The following is a 17637-nucleotide window of genomic DNA, read 5'->3' as shown; positions in this document are numbered from 1 at the left end:
GCTTTCAGTAAAAAGCACCACATTATGCCCTGTTGTCTGATGATACATACTTTGATGAGCCCATGCATCAGCCAGTAGGAGATGGTTTGGTTATTCTTGCTGACGTGAAGCTGGATAGTGATGAAACTAACATCCAGATCTGTAAAATCCATCTCCAGTAATCTATAAGGCCTGTAGAAAGCCTCTGCAACATTTACCTTAAAGACATTATGAGAATAGCTTTGATGAAATGATAAAATGAAACACTGTTTTAGGTTAATGAAATTGATAAATATTGATTCATTCATGAAGTATTTGAAGTTCTCAGTTATATGTCAGTGTGACAAAAAAATAATTCAACAGTTACTTTCTCACAGGCAGATATCTGTGAGAGGCACATGCGCAAACGTACAACTAATTTTGCATTAAAAGCTACGAGACAAAAAAGCAGCTAAACTACATTCAAGCTATATGATTAATGTCAGTTATTTAGCTCATTGCAAATAATTGATAATCAAAGAAAGCTGCCTGACAAATAATTTGGTCTTGTTAGAAGCCACTAAAGCTCCTTAGGTCACTTTGCCTTACTCCAAGCAACATTGCAACCAACAAAAAGGACACAACATAACTTCATGGATTATATATATATATATATATATATATATATATATATATATATATTTATATATATATAAATATATATATACACAATGCCTGGCCAAAAAAAAGTCGCACAATCTAATATTTTGTTGCACTGCATTTAGCTTTGATTACGGCACGCATTCATCCTGGCATTGTGTCAACAACCTTATGCAACTTCACAACATTTATTTCCATCCAGAGTTGCATTAATTTTTGGCTGAGATCTTGCATTGAGGACAGGAAAGTCTTCTCCAGCACATCCCAAAGACTTTCAGTGGGGTTAAGGTCAGGACTCTGTGGTGAATTCATGTGTGAAAATGATTCCTCATGCTCCCTGAACGACTCTTTCACAAGTTAAGCCTGATGAATCTTAGCATCTTCATCCTGGAATATGCTTGTGCCGTCAGGGAAGAAAAAGTCCATTCATGGGATAACCTGGTCATTCAGTACATTCAGGTGCTCAGCTGACTTCATTTTATTGCCACACAATGAGGCTGAGCCTCGACCTGACCAGTTGATGCAACCCTAGATCATTACATTCCCTCCAGAGGCTTGTACAGTAGGCACTGTGCATGACGGGTGAATCACTTCATGCATTTCCCTTCTTACTCTGACACGCCCATTGCTTTGGAATAGGGTAAATCTGATTTTATCAGACCACATGACCTTTTTCCATTGCTCCACAGTCCAGTCTTGATGCTCCCTAGCAAATTGAAGTCGTTTTTTCCGATTAGCCTCACTAACAAATGGCTTTCTTGTGGCCACACAGCTGTTTAGTCCAAATCCTGTAAGTTCTCATCACATTGTGCGTGTGGAAATGCTCTTACTTTCACTATTAAACATAGCCGTGAGTTCTGTTGATTTTTTTACGATGTGACATCACCAAGCGTTTTAAAGATCTCCGATCACGATCATTCAAGATTTTTTTCCCGACTACATTTCTGCTGTAAAGTTGACGGTTCACCACTATCCTTCCAGGCTTTAATAATGCACTGGACATTTCATAACCCAGTTCCAGTGATTTCAGCAATCTCCTTAGTTGTTTTCTTTGCTTGATGCAGGCCAATATCTTTTCCACGACCATGGGATACGTAATCTGCCATGGTTGTTTAAGAAATGAGAAGCTACACACTGCATCAGTTAAGGTTAAAAGAACTGTTGCCAGCTGAAACATATTGAACACTGCAGTAATGATCCAATCATAGGCTCTTAAGTATTTGCTTATTTAAACCCAAACAGCGACCTTTTTTTTGGCCAGGCAGTGTGTATATATATATATATATATATATGTATGTATGTGTGTGTGTGTGTGCTGTATGTCACTACTTTAAATAGTTTATCCCACTTCATTTAGAAAGCAAAACTACCACCTCACTGTCTCAAAATGTACTTTGTTAATTTGTTAAAATGTACTAATTAAACTGGCTAACATATAGATTCAGCTATTAGCTAGCAAATTTACTTTCTTGTTTTCCTAAGTGTAAAATCTTGTGAAAATAAAATTTGAAAATTGACAGTTTTACATGTGAGAAATCGATCCTGTTAAAATCTGAAAATCTTAAAATGCAGTTTTGCATTTGCTTGAAAATAAACTTTTTTAATGTTGCTTCCACTTGTTTTCCAAATGAATCTTAGCAGGCTAGTGCAGCTAAAACTGCAGCCTGAATTGAGTCTTCCAGGGCTGGGTTTCAAACATTTTTGTTCTGTACACCACAACAGTTTGAGAGCAAGTTATATAAATGGCAAATGGATTACCCATTATTATCCTTATCTTGCATATTTGGCTTTTCCCTTTTCTGCTCAAGACATGATGCAAGATTCGTGAGATGAAATGATGATAGATTCATGATGAAACACACAACCAATCACACTCTTTTCAGGTTTCAGACGGAAGGAGTTCCGCGGGAAACTGGCCATCGCCATTACAGCCAACTTTATCAACAGGAACACGACAGCAGAGGCCAAAGTGGAGGAAATCAGTGGCGTGGCCTTCATCTTCAACCAGAAGTTCTTCCAGGACCTCAGACAGGAGACGGGTGAGAGAGAAAACACATGCTACAACAAAACATTTACAACCAGCTGGACATTTCTTAATGCTGTGATAAGTTTCATAACAAATCCGATTATATACTGTGGCAGCAAATGTTGAATTGCGTAAAGGGGAATGTTAATGTTATCTGTTGCTATAAACTATATAATTCTTATCTCAGTTCTCTTGCTGTTACTGATATTCATATCTAAAAGTTCTTATGTCTCTCCTCTGGAAGCTCTTTCCAAGGATACAGACACAGTGTATACTTGTTATGACTAGCCTTCATTAGAGCTGAATTCCTCAGTAAATCCTCCCTTGAACTCTTTATTATCACACTGCAGCACATTTAGAAGTAATATAAAAAGATTGGATTATATAATCGACAATATTATTACGAGATATCCGTTCTGCTTTGAATGACACATCTGATAGTTGTGTCTCTGGTTCAGGCATTGACTTGGAGAACATTGTGTACTACAAAGACAACACGCACTACTTCGTCATGACGGCTAAAAAGCAGAGTCTTCTGGATAAGGGAGTCATCATTCATGTAAGTAGTGGGTGTAGCATGCTAAAGAGGAAGTGGTTTAAGAAAGGTGTGGGTGGCGTAGAGTGCACAGACTTTTTTGTTATGGTGTCCTGCCAGTTTAAGAGGCTGTGAGAACACGCTGTTATAAACACAGCAAATGAGGGCATAAACATTTGTAAGAGCATATGTCAGTACCTTATGATCTCTCTCTCTCTCTCTCTCTCTATTCACATACACACATGAGCATTTTCATATTATTCAGGTGTCAAAAACTCATCCTGACTTATATACGTTTCTGATTCACCACTTAAAAAATAGGACGTAACATTGAGATCACATCACCAATCATTGTCAGCCTAGAGTGTCCAAGTTCCTCTCCAAATGCTTTATTGAACAAAACCAAAAATATGATGAAACTCCTACTGGTGGTTTCCTGAAAAAAAAAGGGGGGGCTTCCTCTTTTTTTAAGATATATGACGACTTCTGTGGTTTCACTCCAGATTTCTGCATGGAAAATCACTAACCAAGTGACTTCCTTCTAAAGAGAAAACAGAAGGATGATAATGTGTTGATGCTGATTGTGTGCTTTAGGATTATATCGACACGGAGGCTCTGCTCAGCAGTGACAACGTGAACCAGGAGGCTCTGCTATGCTATGCACGGGAGGCTGCTGACTACGCCACGCATTACCAGCTGCCCACACTGGAGTACGCCATGAATCACCTCGACCAGCCAGATGTAGCCATGTTCGACTTTACCTGTATGTATGCCTCAGAAAACGCCGCACTGGTCAGAGAGAGGTTTGGACATCAGCTGCTGGTGGCACTGGTGGGAGATAGTCTGCTGGAGGTGAGCTCACAGAATATGTGCATTGCTTTGCTTATTTGGTTTTCATTCTTTTTTTTTTTTGTCCTGTGTTTAATTTTGGATCTGTTTGCGATTATAGCCTTTCTGGCCCATGGGTACAGGGTGTGCCCGTGGCTTCTTGGCAGCCTTTGATACAGCCTGGATGATCAAGAGCTGGGCACAGGGCAGAGGGCCACTGGAAGTGCTAGCTGAGAGGTTGGCATGGTTTAGAGAATAGGCATACGCATAAATACACACACACACACTAAAACATGGATACATGCAGCAAGCCAAGCCCAGAAAGATGTTTATCTTATGTTCAAAGACTTTACCCTGTTGCTTTGGTTGTCTTGGGTTTCTGCCCTCAGGGAGAGTCTTTACCGACTGCTACCTCAAACAACACCTGAAAATATCGCCAAGAACTTCGATCAGTACACCATAGATCCTGGAACACGTTATCCCAACCTCAACTCCAACTGTGTCAGACCACACCAGGTGCAGTGGACTCTTATTTTATTACTTAAGGGGCGTTCATAGGGCTACATGACACCTGCATAAACCCTTCATGACAACTGGCCTTTATTTATAACATACATGAAGGCCTTTGCAGGCGTTAACGATCATAAAGACAGCTCTCAATGTCAGTTTCAACATCAAGTTGACATCGAGTCAAGTGGCGTAGATACTTTAGTACAATTACGCTCACTTTACTGCTTTACCACACTTCAGTACTTTAGTACAATTATGCTCACTTTACTAATTTACTACACTTCACAGTTTTAGTACAATTACGCTCACTTTACTGCTTTACTACACTTCACTACTTTAGTACAATTACGCTCACTTTACTAATTTACTACAATTACATTCACCTTAATGCTTTACTGCACTTAACAACTTTACTAAAATTAAACTCAGTACTACTTTTTTAACTTATTTAACTCACTATACTACTTTACTATGTTTTACTACTTTACTATAATGAAACTCACTTTACTACTTCATTACACTGTACTACTTTATTAAAATTACACTCACTTTACTACTTTACTATACTACTACTCTCTTTACTACACTTCAGTACTTTACTATAATTAAACTCCCTTTACTACTTTACTACACTTCAGTACTTAACTATACTTTACTACTTTACTACAGTTACACTCTACTACTCTTCTACACTTCACCAATTTAATACAATTAAACTCACTTTACTACTTCACTACACACGCTTTACTCTATTACTACTTTTTTACTATAATTACACACACTTACAATTGTATTACACCTCACTAATTTGCTACAGTTAAACTCATTACTACTTTATTATGCTACTACATTTTATTTATGCTACATTTACCCAGTGCAATATTTATTTACTTCACATGGTCTAGAGAAGATATACATAACTGCATAATTACAGTGGCATGACAGTGCCATGCCAAGTATTCAAAAAAAAAAAAAAAAAGAAAAAAGACATGCATTTTAGTTAAGGGTCAGGGCAAGTATATCTATAACTCTGTCATTAGTTATCTATCTTTCGGAAGTGTCACCTTTGCTCTCAATTATTCACTTACATGATAAGTAACGTCACATCATCACCCTTATGACTGACATAACAGAAGTGCACTGAGCTACAAAGTCAGGTGTCATGAGGGCATAACGTAAGCCTGTAAGTGTGATAACACCACATTATGTCGCACTGACGTCAGAATTGAAGAATGCAGGCTTCATTTTAGTTAACAGCTGCTAGAATAAGGCTTTATGCCAGTTGTCATGAAGGCTTTATGTAGGTGCTATGTAGCCTTATGTAGTAAGTAAAGAATATTTAGCCTGATGAGTGAATTGACACTTGTTCTTTTCGTGCACAGGTCCGTAACTATTACATGTGCGGTGAACTGAAGACCTGCTCCTTGGAACGAGCTGCTACCATACGGCGCCCAGTTAATCTGGCACGACGAGGTCAGCTAAATCACTGTGCACTCTTACCCTTCTACATTTGAGTCAGACCTAAACCGAGACATGTTTGACAAGTCTAAAGGTTAAAGGTGAAATCCTTTAGAGTGAAATTCCTTTCTGTAGCACATTCCTGCTTTAAAAACACTCTGAGAACAGCAGCATGGGTGTGAGTCTGCGCTTCTCTATTGTGTGGGAGACTAAGGATTGTTTTCATTAGTGGAGTCACATACAGAGGAGGGTTTCATAGTCGGTGGTCTGTGTGTAGACAGGGGAAAGTTAACAGAAATGTGTAATTGTGGCCTACTATAGTGCTGTGAAGCTATAGTGCTGTAAAAATATTTCCTCTGTGATAACAAACCTGATCATCAATCACATTCTACCTAGCTAGTGAATTTAGATTTCATTTATTTATTCTAACTTTTTATTCTAAGAGCGTTTGATCTGTCAGTTTTTCTGGGTTTTCTGAGAGCATTTTTTATGACATTAAAAATAAGAAGTTAAGAAGTTACTTAAGTTACATAAATATACACTAAAGTACACAATCCTATGGCTCAAATTAATCTAGATTAGGGGAGTAACACAATGCCATTAACTGTATCATTATCTGTTTAGTGCTCCAAATAGCCATCAAATCCAATACGACCCAGGAAGCAGTGTAAAGAGGTAGAAATAGGATCACGGTTAGCATGGTGTGTGAATTCTGGCTCAGAGCTATATGAACTATATCAATCCAGTTCACAGTTGGTCTCAACTAGAGATGTACATAGGCTTTTTTAGTCCAGCTTGTGCAGTCATATCTGTTTGTACCTGCTCGAAATATTTTCCGATGAACTTAACCGGTGCTATTTCCTAAAATATAAACAGAGTAGGCCAATTTAAAATAAGGGCCGCTGCATGTTTCGTTTGACCCAAGCCCACATCGCATGAAATGAAAGTAAAAACCTTCCACTCATGTGACTTTTTTGTTGAGTCCTGCAGGATTCCTGTCCTGATGGGATCTAGTCTCAAACAGATGCTCTTTCTGCTAAGCTTTCTAAAAAAATAGTGAATAGAATAGTCTGGCTCCTATTCATATCTGTATATGTATTCTTTTATAACACATTATCTGTTCAATATTCGTATTCTGTTACTCTGTTAGACTAAGAGTAAATTAGTGAGGAGAGTCAAAAATTAAACCACTACATTGCCGTGTTAACAAAATGCAGTATCTGAAGGATCAGTAGTACGTGTCCAGGCTGAGAAAAATTCTAATCTCTGCTTTCATCTGACTGTTATCATGTAATGGCACAGGGTACATCCCTAGCCTCATAATCCTTTGGGTGTGTGTTTGTGTGTGCACATATCTGTGTTACAGAATCTGAGATCAGGCCCAGCAGGTTGCTGACGTGGTGTCAGAAGCAGACAGAGGGCTATCAAGGCGTCAGTGTGACTGACCTGAGCTCATCGTGGACCAGCGGCCTGGCCTTCTGCGCTCTTATCCACCGCTTCAGATCACACCTCATGTAAGACTGCACCACCTTTAACGTCACAGGGACTGATATGGCAATAAGTTATTGCATTATGGTTGCATTATATTGAGTTAAATATTATCAGAGGAGAAGTGAAATATTCATGCGTAGATACCGGAAATATAAATGCCAAAATTAAGGCTGATCCGAGACCACCTGAAAGAGATAAGAATCATTATGTCATAGTGGAACTTCACTGGTTATCAGACACACATTACAATTTCAACAGTGCATGGTTGTAAACATGTCTAACAAAAATTTACTACTGAAATGCTCGTATGGCAGCAGTTCCTGATATCACTCATATCGCTTTATGAGCTCTTGACACGACACAGTTTGCTGTCATGCAAATCCAAACACGAGCAGGAGTTGTGAAAAATATTTTGGCCTCTACAGTGAAGGTTCTCTTTCTGTCCATGACGGGGATCAGATCAGGGGCAGTTTGGACAGCGTCGCCATGTGCTACACTTCACACACTTTTATCAAAGGCCAGTTTTGTGTGTGCCTCAAAACCTGATCCGTCAAGAGCTGACAGAGATAACACAGTTTTTTAGCTAGTTTAACCCTTAAAATTCTGTGATGGTGCCCACACGTTAGAAAAGATCATGTCTTCCACATTTGAATTATTTGGGATAGAGACATACAGTGTATGTCTTGTTGCATTAATCTGTGACTAAACAGGAAAAATCACTATTGCAAATCAGCTTATTAATCAGAAGCTGTTTTTGTTAGTTGGTTATAATTATAAACCAGTATTCTCCAATCTCTGCTTAAAAAAAGATACGAAACTACGTATTTCATATGGAGGCATTTTAACTGACTTAAACCTAGACCTCTGAAACCCATCTTTATCCTGCATTTGTACTGTATGTGGATCCCTTATTGCACTTTCTCTGCTCTAGTGATTATGATTCCCTTAACGAAGAAGACTCTGCTAAAAATGTCCAGCTGGCATTTGACACAGCGGAAAAGGAGTTTGGCATCAAGCCGTTCACTACGGGCAAGGAGCTAGCATCCGGCCAAGAGCCAGACAAGAACAGCATGGTGACCTACCTGTCCAAATTCTACGAGCTCTTCAGGGGAACGCCTCTGCCATCTTCAGGTAGACACTGTTATCTCTCATTAACAGATTATTCACACACAATGTCAAAATGGTGACTTTTGTCCTCCAGTGGGTGGAATGTGAGGTATGTGTATCTCACAACCATGTCCCTTAACCAAGTTCGTGTTTAATTATGGTGCATATTTCATACCTTATGTTCGCACTAGTGAGCAGCAAAGCAACAGGCTAGCAGGTATGTCAGCAGAGTGACAAATAATATTAGAATTTAAAGTTTCTCGATTCTATACAAGTTAGTCATGATGCACAAAAGCCTCAAATCCAATCATTTAACCACAGGGGAGAGGGCTTAGTGGCTTAGTGGTTAGCCTCGCACCTCCAACGTTGGGGGTTTGTATCCTGCCTCTGCTCTGTGTGCGCGGAGTTTGCATGTTCAGGGGTTTTCTCGGGGTACTCCAGTTTCCGCTCCAGTCCAAACATGAGTTGTATCCCGAGTCCCGTGGGATAGGCTTCAGGCAACCTTGTGATCCTGTGTCGGATAAGCGGTACAGAGAATGGATGGATGGAACTGCAGGGAATTCCTCAGACCAATCCAAGTCAAGAACTACTGCCAGAGCTGCTGTTATACAAAGTTTACACCTTCTGACCAGAATTGAGCATTCAACAACATTGTGGTATAAACAAAAAATAAAACAGTGTTGTGTAGGAATTGTTGAGAGTGTACACATTTTGACTTCTCCCAACTTATAGGACTTAAAACCGCACGACAGGCCACGTCCCCAAGCAACAACACCAGCAGCTGCCACACATCTACAAGTGACATTGTCATGTGATCACAGGATTAAAACTAATAAGGTGTTTTTGGATAGAGATCTGTAAATGGAAGGTTTGTTATGTCATGCAGTCTGCTGTGAGAGGAATGCGTGTTCACCTCAGTCCAGGGTGCTTCACTAGAGATAGAGGAGATAAAATATCTATGGAGATGATCTGCGTTTCAGTGTAAGTCACTCCCCATTCTCTGAAACCTACCAGCTCACGTGACACTTCTCCAGTAACACTGTAATATTGTAATGCGTACGTTTAGTTGATATACTATCATTGGTTCCATTAAAGCTTGCCAGGAAAAAAAGTAAAAAACGTATTTATTAGTGGGCATTTAAAGAGAAAAGCAGATGTGCTCACCCCTGCATTTCTTTGCTTTCCATTCAGTAGGCTAAAGTTTCAGCAAATTCGATTAAGAAACACTCAGTCCATTTGCTATTAATTGTCCATGTCTTACTAAGCTGGAAATATTTTTGTCATTTTTATTTCAGATTCAAGAAGAGAAATAGGGGGAAATAATGAGGAATGCACTGAAAAAGCTTCTCAACCTGTTTATAGATCAATGAGCTTTACACAGCCGCGAAAACGGATCCCAAAGGTAGGACACATCAGCTTTTTTTTTTTTTCTTAATCTCCCTTCAGACACATTTTGTTCCAGTTTACTTTGGGCTGGACCTCACAACTCCTTCCATCTCCATCCAGTTCAATGAGTCCTTTGAATATATTAAACAGTTTTTATCAGTGCCTCAGTGCTTTTCTTTCCTTTTTATCTTTCAGGATGACAAAAAGGTGGAAGATAATGATTCTTTTTTCAAAAGAAGACGGAGGACAGTCTGCAGTTTTTTGGAACAGGTAAATGTTGTACATTATTTAAAAAGTTTACATATTATCCATATATAATGCACAAACATTGTGTCTTTCACCCTGCATTCACTCCATTAGAGACTCATGTTGTACAGATTGCTCTGTTTTGGTCACTAATGGCAATTTCATTTCTAGACCTGGTTGTTGCCGTTACCATGGTTTCACTGGTAGTGCATAGCTAGTTCATAAACAACTGTCCACTGTCCACAACTGTCCACTACAGTCTTCCTGCTAAAATGAGATGTCTGGCCTATTTGACCACAAATTAGATGCATTCCTGCCAAAAAAAATAAATAATTCTAAAGGAAAAATGCTTTTGTATAAATTGCCTCCATGCAGTGAGACTTTTTTCTAGTGTCAGAACGATGAGAAAACAACATTTGCAATTTAGATATGATGAAAATGCATAGGTGTTTTTTCCACTCTTCACGTCCATATTCCGCATGCCGATTATCACCTAGTAGTTCATTAGGTCTTAGGCTGTGGCTAGAACAAATATCTAGTTTTTCGTTGAGGAAAATAAGCATACCATCACCCCGTCCCTCACCCTGTGTTCACACTAGCAAGTGACAAGTTGCTTTTCGCTTTTAGTTTGCATCTTGTGGATGTTGTTTGATTTACATGTTACAAGCTAGACTTTGTACTAGAAGAGTGTACTTTGATATCAGATAAACAAAGCAAGCTAACTGTACTAGCTACATACACTCACCAGAGGCACCAACAACCACTGCTACTTCATCCCAAGCTTTATTTTTCTTCGCAATGGCTCTATACACATTTATTGAGATATAGTACATGATCAGATAAAATGTAACCACTGTTAATCTTAGCAAATGTTCCTTTGTCACTTGTTGCTGAAATCGCAGTTCCATGTCTTCCACATACATAGAAAATGCCTCTTGCTCTGTGGCTTGCTAGTGTGAAAACAAGGGTCACTCCAGTGTGTGCTTGCCACATTGCTTCGCGTCTCATTTGCATAAAGTTAAACTTTGTGTCGCCAGACGTCACTGCAAATCGCCAAGTCTCATTGAAAATGAATCTCTTCCGGCTTCTTCCATCATTGTTAATGCAGGATTATACTGGTTTATACTGGTTTATCCCAGCGTAATCAAGTGTATGCCAGAGCTTATTGTCGTTTTGTCTGTTTTTTGGTCAGGAAAACAATGTCTCTGGTCAAAACACAGCATCTGAGAGGCAGGAACTGAAAGAGAATAAAGTCAAATTCATGGCTTCCCAGCTGCTGGCGAAGTTTGAGGAGAGCACTCCAAGCTGCACTCTGCGTAGGCAGGTAAAGTCCAACTATCCCTCGTGAATACACTATTAATTTGTGCTTTCTTCTAGCTAATCCAGGGTTATTCAACTAAAATTTTGGAAGGTTCTGGTTACATAAAATTCCTCACTCAGAAAGGTCCTGATCAGCAGCTAACATGACTGAATGGCCACAATTATCATTTAATGCTTAACCATTAGTGGTTAATCAATGGCTATAAAGAAGACAATACGAAGTGGTTATGTTTTGTGTCATAGTGGCACTTCATTTTACCAGTTTTTATGCCGTGGTTTTGAATCTGACACATAGGATATATCTTTCTCAAACTATACCTGTTTGAAACTATATCTATTTCATCATGACCTTTTTTTTAACAAGCCATCAATTCACTAATCAGACAAGAGAGGTTAAATAAAGACATAATGTCTCTAGTGTCTCTCGAGGCAAATACTCTGTTTGGTCCACTGAAATATTTTTCAGTGTCCGCATCCTGACAGCATTTCCCCAACTGATGACCCCTGAACTAAGCGTTTAGTGTCCTTGCCCTGGAAAACCACTTTGCCTTTGTTTTATCTCTAAATGTGAAGCTGTGCTCTCTTAAATTCTCTCCAGTAATTTTTCTTTCTTTCCTGCTGGCCTGTTAACCACATCGTCTTTCTCTTTCTGACACCGCCGCTGACTTAACAATCTCAGCTTACCGCAAATTTTCTGAGCCCTCCGAGACCGCCATCACTCGATCTGACAGAACTCCCACTCTTCATAAAACCTAGGAAGAAAACCCCACCACCTCCACCTCCTAAAAAACAGGTAGATCTTCAAAATCTACAGTCAGTCATACAGAGGGGTCCGAAAGTCTGAGAGCGCTAGTGAAAATGCTTCTGTTTTGCATTCTGTTCTAATTTAATACAGCAAATTTCGTTACAAATTATATTACTGACAACAACTTGAGTGAAAAGTGGAATCTTTGCGATATTACCATGAATTTCAGAGTTTCTTAGTATTTGGTTCGTCCCCTTTTTGCTTTAATGACAGTGTGCACTCGAGCTGGCATGGACTCCAAGTTTGTGCAAAACTATTGGATCCGTTTTAGATCAAATCCATCGGAGTGTCGTCTGAACACATGCTTCAATAGGAGAGATTAGGCATGAGGAAAATCTGACCTTTTGTACAAAGCGGTTAACGTGATCAGTATCACTAATTTGCTTACATTTAAATAGGGCTCTAGAAAGAGTGCAGAATCTTGAATATTAAATATTCAAAATATTGAACATTTGCTTTCTTTGTTTTAAATATTTCAAAATTCTAAAACCTGTTTATTTGCAATTTTAAATGAAAAAAAAAAATCTCAGATTTTTGTGGACCCCACTGTACATTCACAGTGTAAATGACTCCCACAGATAGCTGAGCCCTGCTGTGTGTTTACAGATCCAGCCATCAGCCTGCTCAGCTCCTCTCCTCCCTTTTCCCTTTAACATCCCTCGGCGTGACTGCCAAAATCTCACCCACCCTCTTCACGCTCCACACTCACGCTCACACTCTAAGCCTACCGACACACACGTGCAACCCACCTCACACTCAGAGAAACCAGAAGCAGACCACGCTGCATCCTGTCACTCTGCCATACTGACCATGAGAGCAATGCTGCAGCGTCTGCAGAGAGTGGAGGAGCAGATCAGCCAGGTGATCGCCTCCTCTTTCCTCTCTTTCTCTCCTCCGTCCTCCCTTTTTATTTTACTCTATTGCTCTGTCACTTCATATTTAACATGCAGACTTTTTCCTTAAATCCTTCTCCTTTGCTCTCCTGCTGTTTTGTCTTTCTGTCCCCGACCCGCTGCAGAGGAAAGTGCAGACAGAAAACACTAGAGAGTTTCGTAGAAAAAGCATAAAGGAGAAAGCCGTCCACCTGAGCTCTCTGTTCTCTGGTAACAACATTGTCCCACGTCAGGTGACTATGATACTGTGTGGTGTGGCCTGTCTTCTCAGTTACTCAACCGCATATTGCCAGTGGATGGTTTGCACAAACAATGATTAAATGTTTTTTTTAGAGCAAATTAATGGTTCGTTGATCTATGTTGTATTTTAGTTTTAGCTTTGTTTCACGGCAAATCAGGGATTATATCTTTAACCTCTGAGAGAAAATATTAGCCTCTGTTTAACCACAGTAGCTCGTTTCTAACCTCAGAGTTCTATGATGCATTCTTTAATTTTGAAGCAACAGGATTAAGTCTAATTTGACAATAAAATTAATAACTATGATTAAATTACAGCTTAACTGCAATCCAGATTATTTTTATAACAAGTTTAAAATTTTGTACATCTTAAGCTAATAGATAAACTTAGACGTAATGAAAGTTTAAGATTAATCTTTGTTGGTGCAACCCAGTCTGTGTTTTTATCATGGACGCATGCATGTGGGTCAACTAAGGACATGATGTTTGCTAATTTTTAATCTCCTGTTTTATTTTAATTGAGTCAGTGAATAAATGCCCATGTACGTCACAGCTTGCATGTTCCTTTCAACATAATCATACCCTGTTTTTATAAGAAATCATTAAAATTAATGTGCTCCACTTGTTCCATTATGTGGTTTATTGGGCCCAGTGAGAGAAACCTGGAAAAGCAGATAAAATTCCCTCAGCAAGCTGGGTGTTGTAAAGTCTGAGCGCTCAGAGACTCTTTTGGCTTTGTGAGTCGCTGAGGATGGAAGCACTGACTCCACTGCCTCTGCTATTGGACTTTACTCTTTTATTACACACACGAGGGAAAGACATTAATGTCCATGACTGAATCAGACAAAGGCTTTCAGGGCAGGAATGGATTGTTATATTACTACAGTAGTAATATTTTTAATTTTGGACATTTTAATAGCAAAATATGCTTCAATTTACCCAACGAGCTCCAGTTTTCCAATCGGTTTCCTTTACAGTTTGAGATGATATGGCCCCGAATGTTTCTCATCTGATTCAAACATCTTGAAGCCTGTGATCTTGGGGTGTATCACAATGACACTCTCTGTATCTGTTAAGTGCTCAAAATATTTTGTATCTGGTTCTCTATTTGGATTTAAATTTAAAGTGGGCGTGGCCACTTTTTTTTAATATGAACCCTACGCCCCCAGAAACACTGTAAAACACTAGTTCATTGCTCCTCTGTCAACATAGTCTGTGAATTCTGGCTCTACATCAGTTGATAATTAATCTCAGCTACAGAAGTGCAGGCTTATTTAATCTTGCTTGCACAGTTATTTTGTTTGTATCTGACTGTGATTATTTTTAGCAAATTTAGATGCTTTTATTTCCGCTGTGACCCTGACCAGACAGTTTTTTTTTTTCGCTACTGTACAGTTCGCGTTGATGAACGTGGCCTTTTTTTTGTCCCACAAGCTTCATACTTGCATCTTTCATGCTTGCACGCCTTTCATACTTGCACCTGCATCGCATGAAAGTAAAACCTCCCCCTCATGCAGCTTTTTTATTCTGTCCCACAGGATTCCCGGTCCCAATGCACCCTAGTCTTATATATAGAAATCCTGGGCCTTATTTGCATTATCTGTTCAATCCTATAGTGAATTCATATTTGGTTACATTCCTACTGTGGTTGTTCACTTTATTATGCTTTCTGATCAGTACAACATTTAAACTCTAACATTTAAATCATTCAAACCATATCAAAATGATCTTCTTCAGCCGTTAGGATTGCTTGGAGATAATTCCACTTGCAGTAGTGCAGCATTTCTAGTCTACGCTCTAATGCCTTTCCATGGTCACATTCATAATTTGTGTTATTATGTGTTTATTTGCGGCTTTTTTCTTGTAAGTATTATAGAGGAAGTGGTTCTGCAAATGATTGTGCGGTTTTGCAGACATTCCTGTCCCAGTCTCTGTATGAGGGAAACGTCTAGTTTTGTTCATCGATCAGTCAGAAAGAAATCAAACTCATCAATACTTCAATCCTATTCTAATCCTACTAGTACTTTTACAAGTCTCCTAAACACCAAGCGGTTCCTCCTGAATAATATAACATTATATGTGCTTAATCATTTTGCTACCATACATTAAGACCTAGGGTTTGGAAATATATAAATAATATTAATGTACAGTGTCAAAAAGAGATGAAGAACATGTGGTATGTGTGTCTCAGATGTTAAGAGAAGATTCATGAGTTTAATATTTTTTCATTTACTAAGTTTGATTTTCTTGTCAGATGCTAGAATTATTACCAGGTGTAGCTGGAATGAATAACGATTACCTCTTGCACTTTTAAATCATAGGATTTAGATTAGCAATAACAAAAAGACAGCTAGAGACAGCTATTATTCTTATTATATACATACATATATACTGTACATCTATGTATCTGTATCTGTACTGTACACCAAAAGAGTTGAACTTGTCTGACAGGTTTTGGGCATTAAATGAGATGTCTAAAAACAAGATGTTTAAATAGATTTCAATTTCATGTGAGTATTTTTTTTTTAATTCAAACTATTATTGACACATTACATTACATGAAGAGACACATGCGTTTCTGGAGTCAGTCATTATTAAGGTGAAGTAGGAAAGGTAAGCATATGAGAACACTAAATTATGAATAACTGCAGTATTCAGCTATATATAAATCTCTAATATGACCTCCTATACTGAAGCGTTCCAGGATATTTTAGGTTAATTTCATGCCTGTTACTAGTTAGGCATGTTACTAATGTGGTATTAAGTGAAAGATGAAATTAAGCATATCATCAGTGCATAATGAACATAATTCTAGTTGCTCCATAATTATCTTCTAGCTGTGAATCATAAGCTCTCGTATCATATCATCCTGCAGTTTGTCTGGTTTTTCCAGAACATAAATTCACACTAGACATGCGTTTATTTGTTTGACCTGCTTGTGTCAGGCTTTTTATATATGTTCTGTCCTTCTTGTTCCTGCTATTCATCCTACTTTCTCTGTCTCTCCGTCACTGCATCGTACATCCCGTCAGTCTATTTACCTTTTTCCCCCAGCTCCGCTTTTTATCATCTTTGTCAGTGCGAATTTCAAGCCTATACAGAACTGACAATATTGCTGTGGATAATTTTTCATCACTTTCTGACTGCCTGAGTGTTTCTCTTCGTTTCTGTCTGTTTTCTTTCTAAACATATGCATCTCAACAGCCTGAGGTACAGCCTCCTAAAAAAGACATTCAGAGAGACTCAGTGAATGGGTCACATATGGTAGGTGGACTCTTTTTGGCTCTTCTAACATGTGTTTGATCTATTATTTATCAGTGGTTATAGTGACCGCTCTTTTAACACACGAGGCTATGCTTTCATGCCAGTGCAAGTATAATTTGCTGCTTAGCATCAGTTTGTCAGTATTTTTATTGTGCACAAGTCAGTTTTTTCTGTTTGTGCTCAATTACTATTTCCATGGTCATAAATGAAAACAAGGTGAGTGTGACATTTAAAATCCAACATCCAGTGGTACTGATGGGATTTTTATGTCCACAAGCATTAAAATTCACGTCCCATTTTTAAAACCCAGATTTTTTGTGGCTTGGTTATTCGCAACACAGGAACAAACCACTCAGTTGTGACTATATTTCTGTAACGCTTTTTAATTAAAGAAGAAATAACCTAGAGTGTGCTGTTATAGGACAATAAACAATGACAGGGTTGTGGCGTAATCCATTATGTAATAAAGTAATATATTCCCCTTATATCCCAGCTATTTGCTGACAATCGCAATGTATTACATGTATTAATGAACGACACATACTTTTTAACAGTTTATAGTTACATTTCTGGACGTTGTGGAAATAACAGCTATAAACACTCGTTCCCTGACCAGCCTCACTTTTTTTACGTGTCTTAAAGTTAATAAGAGAAAAAAGTGCATTTTGTCTCATTACTGGGAAACCACAAATTGCAAAGGCTTTACATTTGACTGTTACAAAGCACTGACACTGGTGTTTCCTTTCATACACATTAAATACAACTTCACCATGTCAACAATTATACGTTTTTTGTTAAAGAACAACACATACACACATTAATGTTTATTAATTGGCATCCACCATACAAGCGAATTAATTCTTACTATAGAAATGATACCGTATTGCAAGTGCATTACTAGAAACCTGTGATT

The 17637-nt window shown here is 38.5% G+C and overlaps 1 protein-coding gene across 18 annotated transcripts in view; it reads left to right on the top strand.

Annotated features, from left to right (window-relative positions):
* The window catches only part of mical2a (microtubule associated monooxygenase, calponin and LIM domain containing 2a), a 57225-nt gene that overhangs the window by 31351 nt on the left and 8237 nt on the right, over positions 1-17637 (top strand). For 11 of the 18 annotated variants that reach the window (XR_003403696.3, XR_004579078.2, XR_008302720.1 and 8 more), the window contains 15 exons: positions 2502-2657; positions 3103-3203; positions 3774-4031; positions 4129-4244; positions 4397-4523; positions 5900-5990; positions 7342-7489; positions 8398-8597; positions 9869-9975; positions 10155-10229; positions 11398-11529; positions 12205-12318; positions 12937-13191; positions 13349-13456; positions 16665-16724. Coding sequence is in view for 15 of the 18 variants with exons in the window: in XM_034308622.2 (XP_034164513.2) it covers positions 2502-2657; positions 3103-3203; positions 3774-4031; positions 4129-4244; positions 4397-4523; positions 5900-5990; positions 7342-7489; positions 8398-8597; positions 9869-9975; positions 10155-10229; positions 11398-11529; positions 12205-12318; positions 12937-13191; positions 13349-13456; positions 16665-16724 (2048 nt within the window). In the remaining 3 variants the exon portion in view is untranslated. The remainder of the gene's footprint in view (positions 1-2501; positions 2658-3102; positions 3204-3773; positions 4032-4128; positions 4245-4396; positions 4524-5899; positions 5991-7341; positions 7490-8397; positions 8598-9868; positions 9976-10154; positions 10230-11397; positions 11530-12204; positions 12319-12936; positions 13192-13348; positions 13457-16664; positions 16725-17637) is intronic. The other 7 variants (XM_034308624.2, XM_034308625.2, XM_026930836.3 and 4 more) reach the window with 3 other exon arrangements.

The sequence above is a fragment of the Pangasianodon hypophthalmus genome, chromosome 11 (assembly GCF_027358585.1).
Source record: "Pangasianodon hypophthalmus isolate fPanHyp1 chromosome 11, fPanHyp1.pri, whole genome shotgun sequence".
NCBI classification, from domain to species: domain Eukaryota; kingdom Metazoa; phylum Chordata; class Actinopteri; order Siluriformes; family Pangasiidae; genus Pangasianodon; species Pangasianodon hypophthalmus.
Note: the sequence above shows the minus strand (reverse complement) of the source record. Positions and strands in the feature narration are given on the sequence as shown.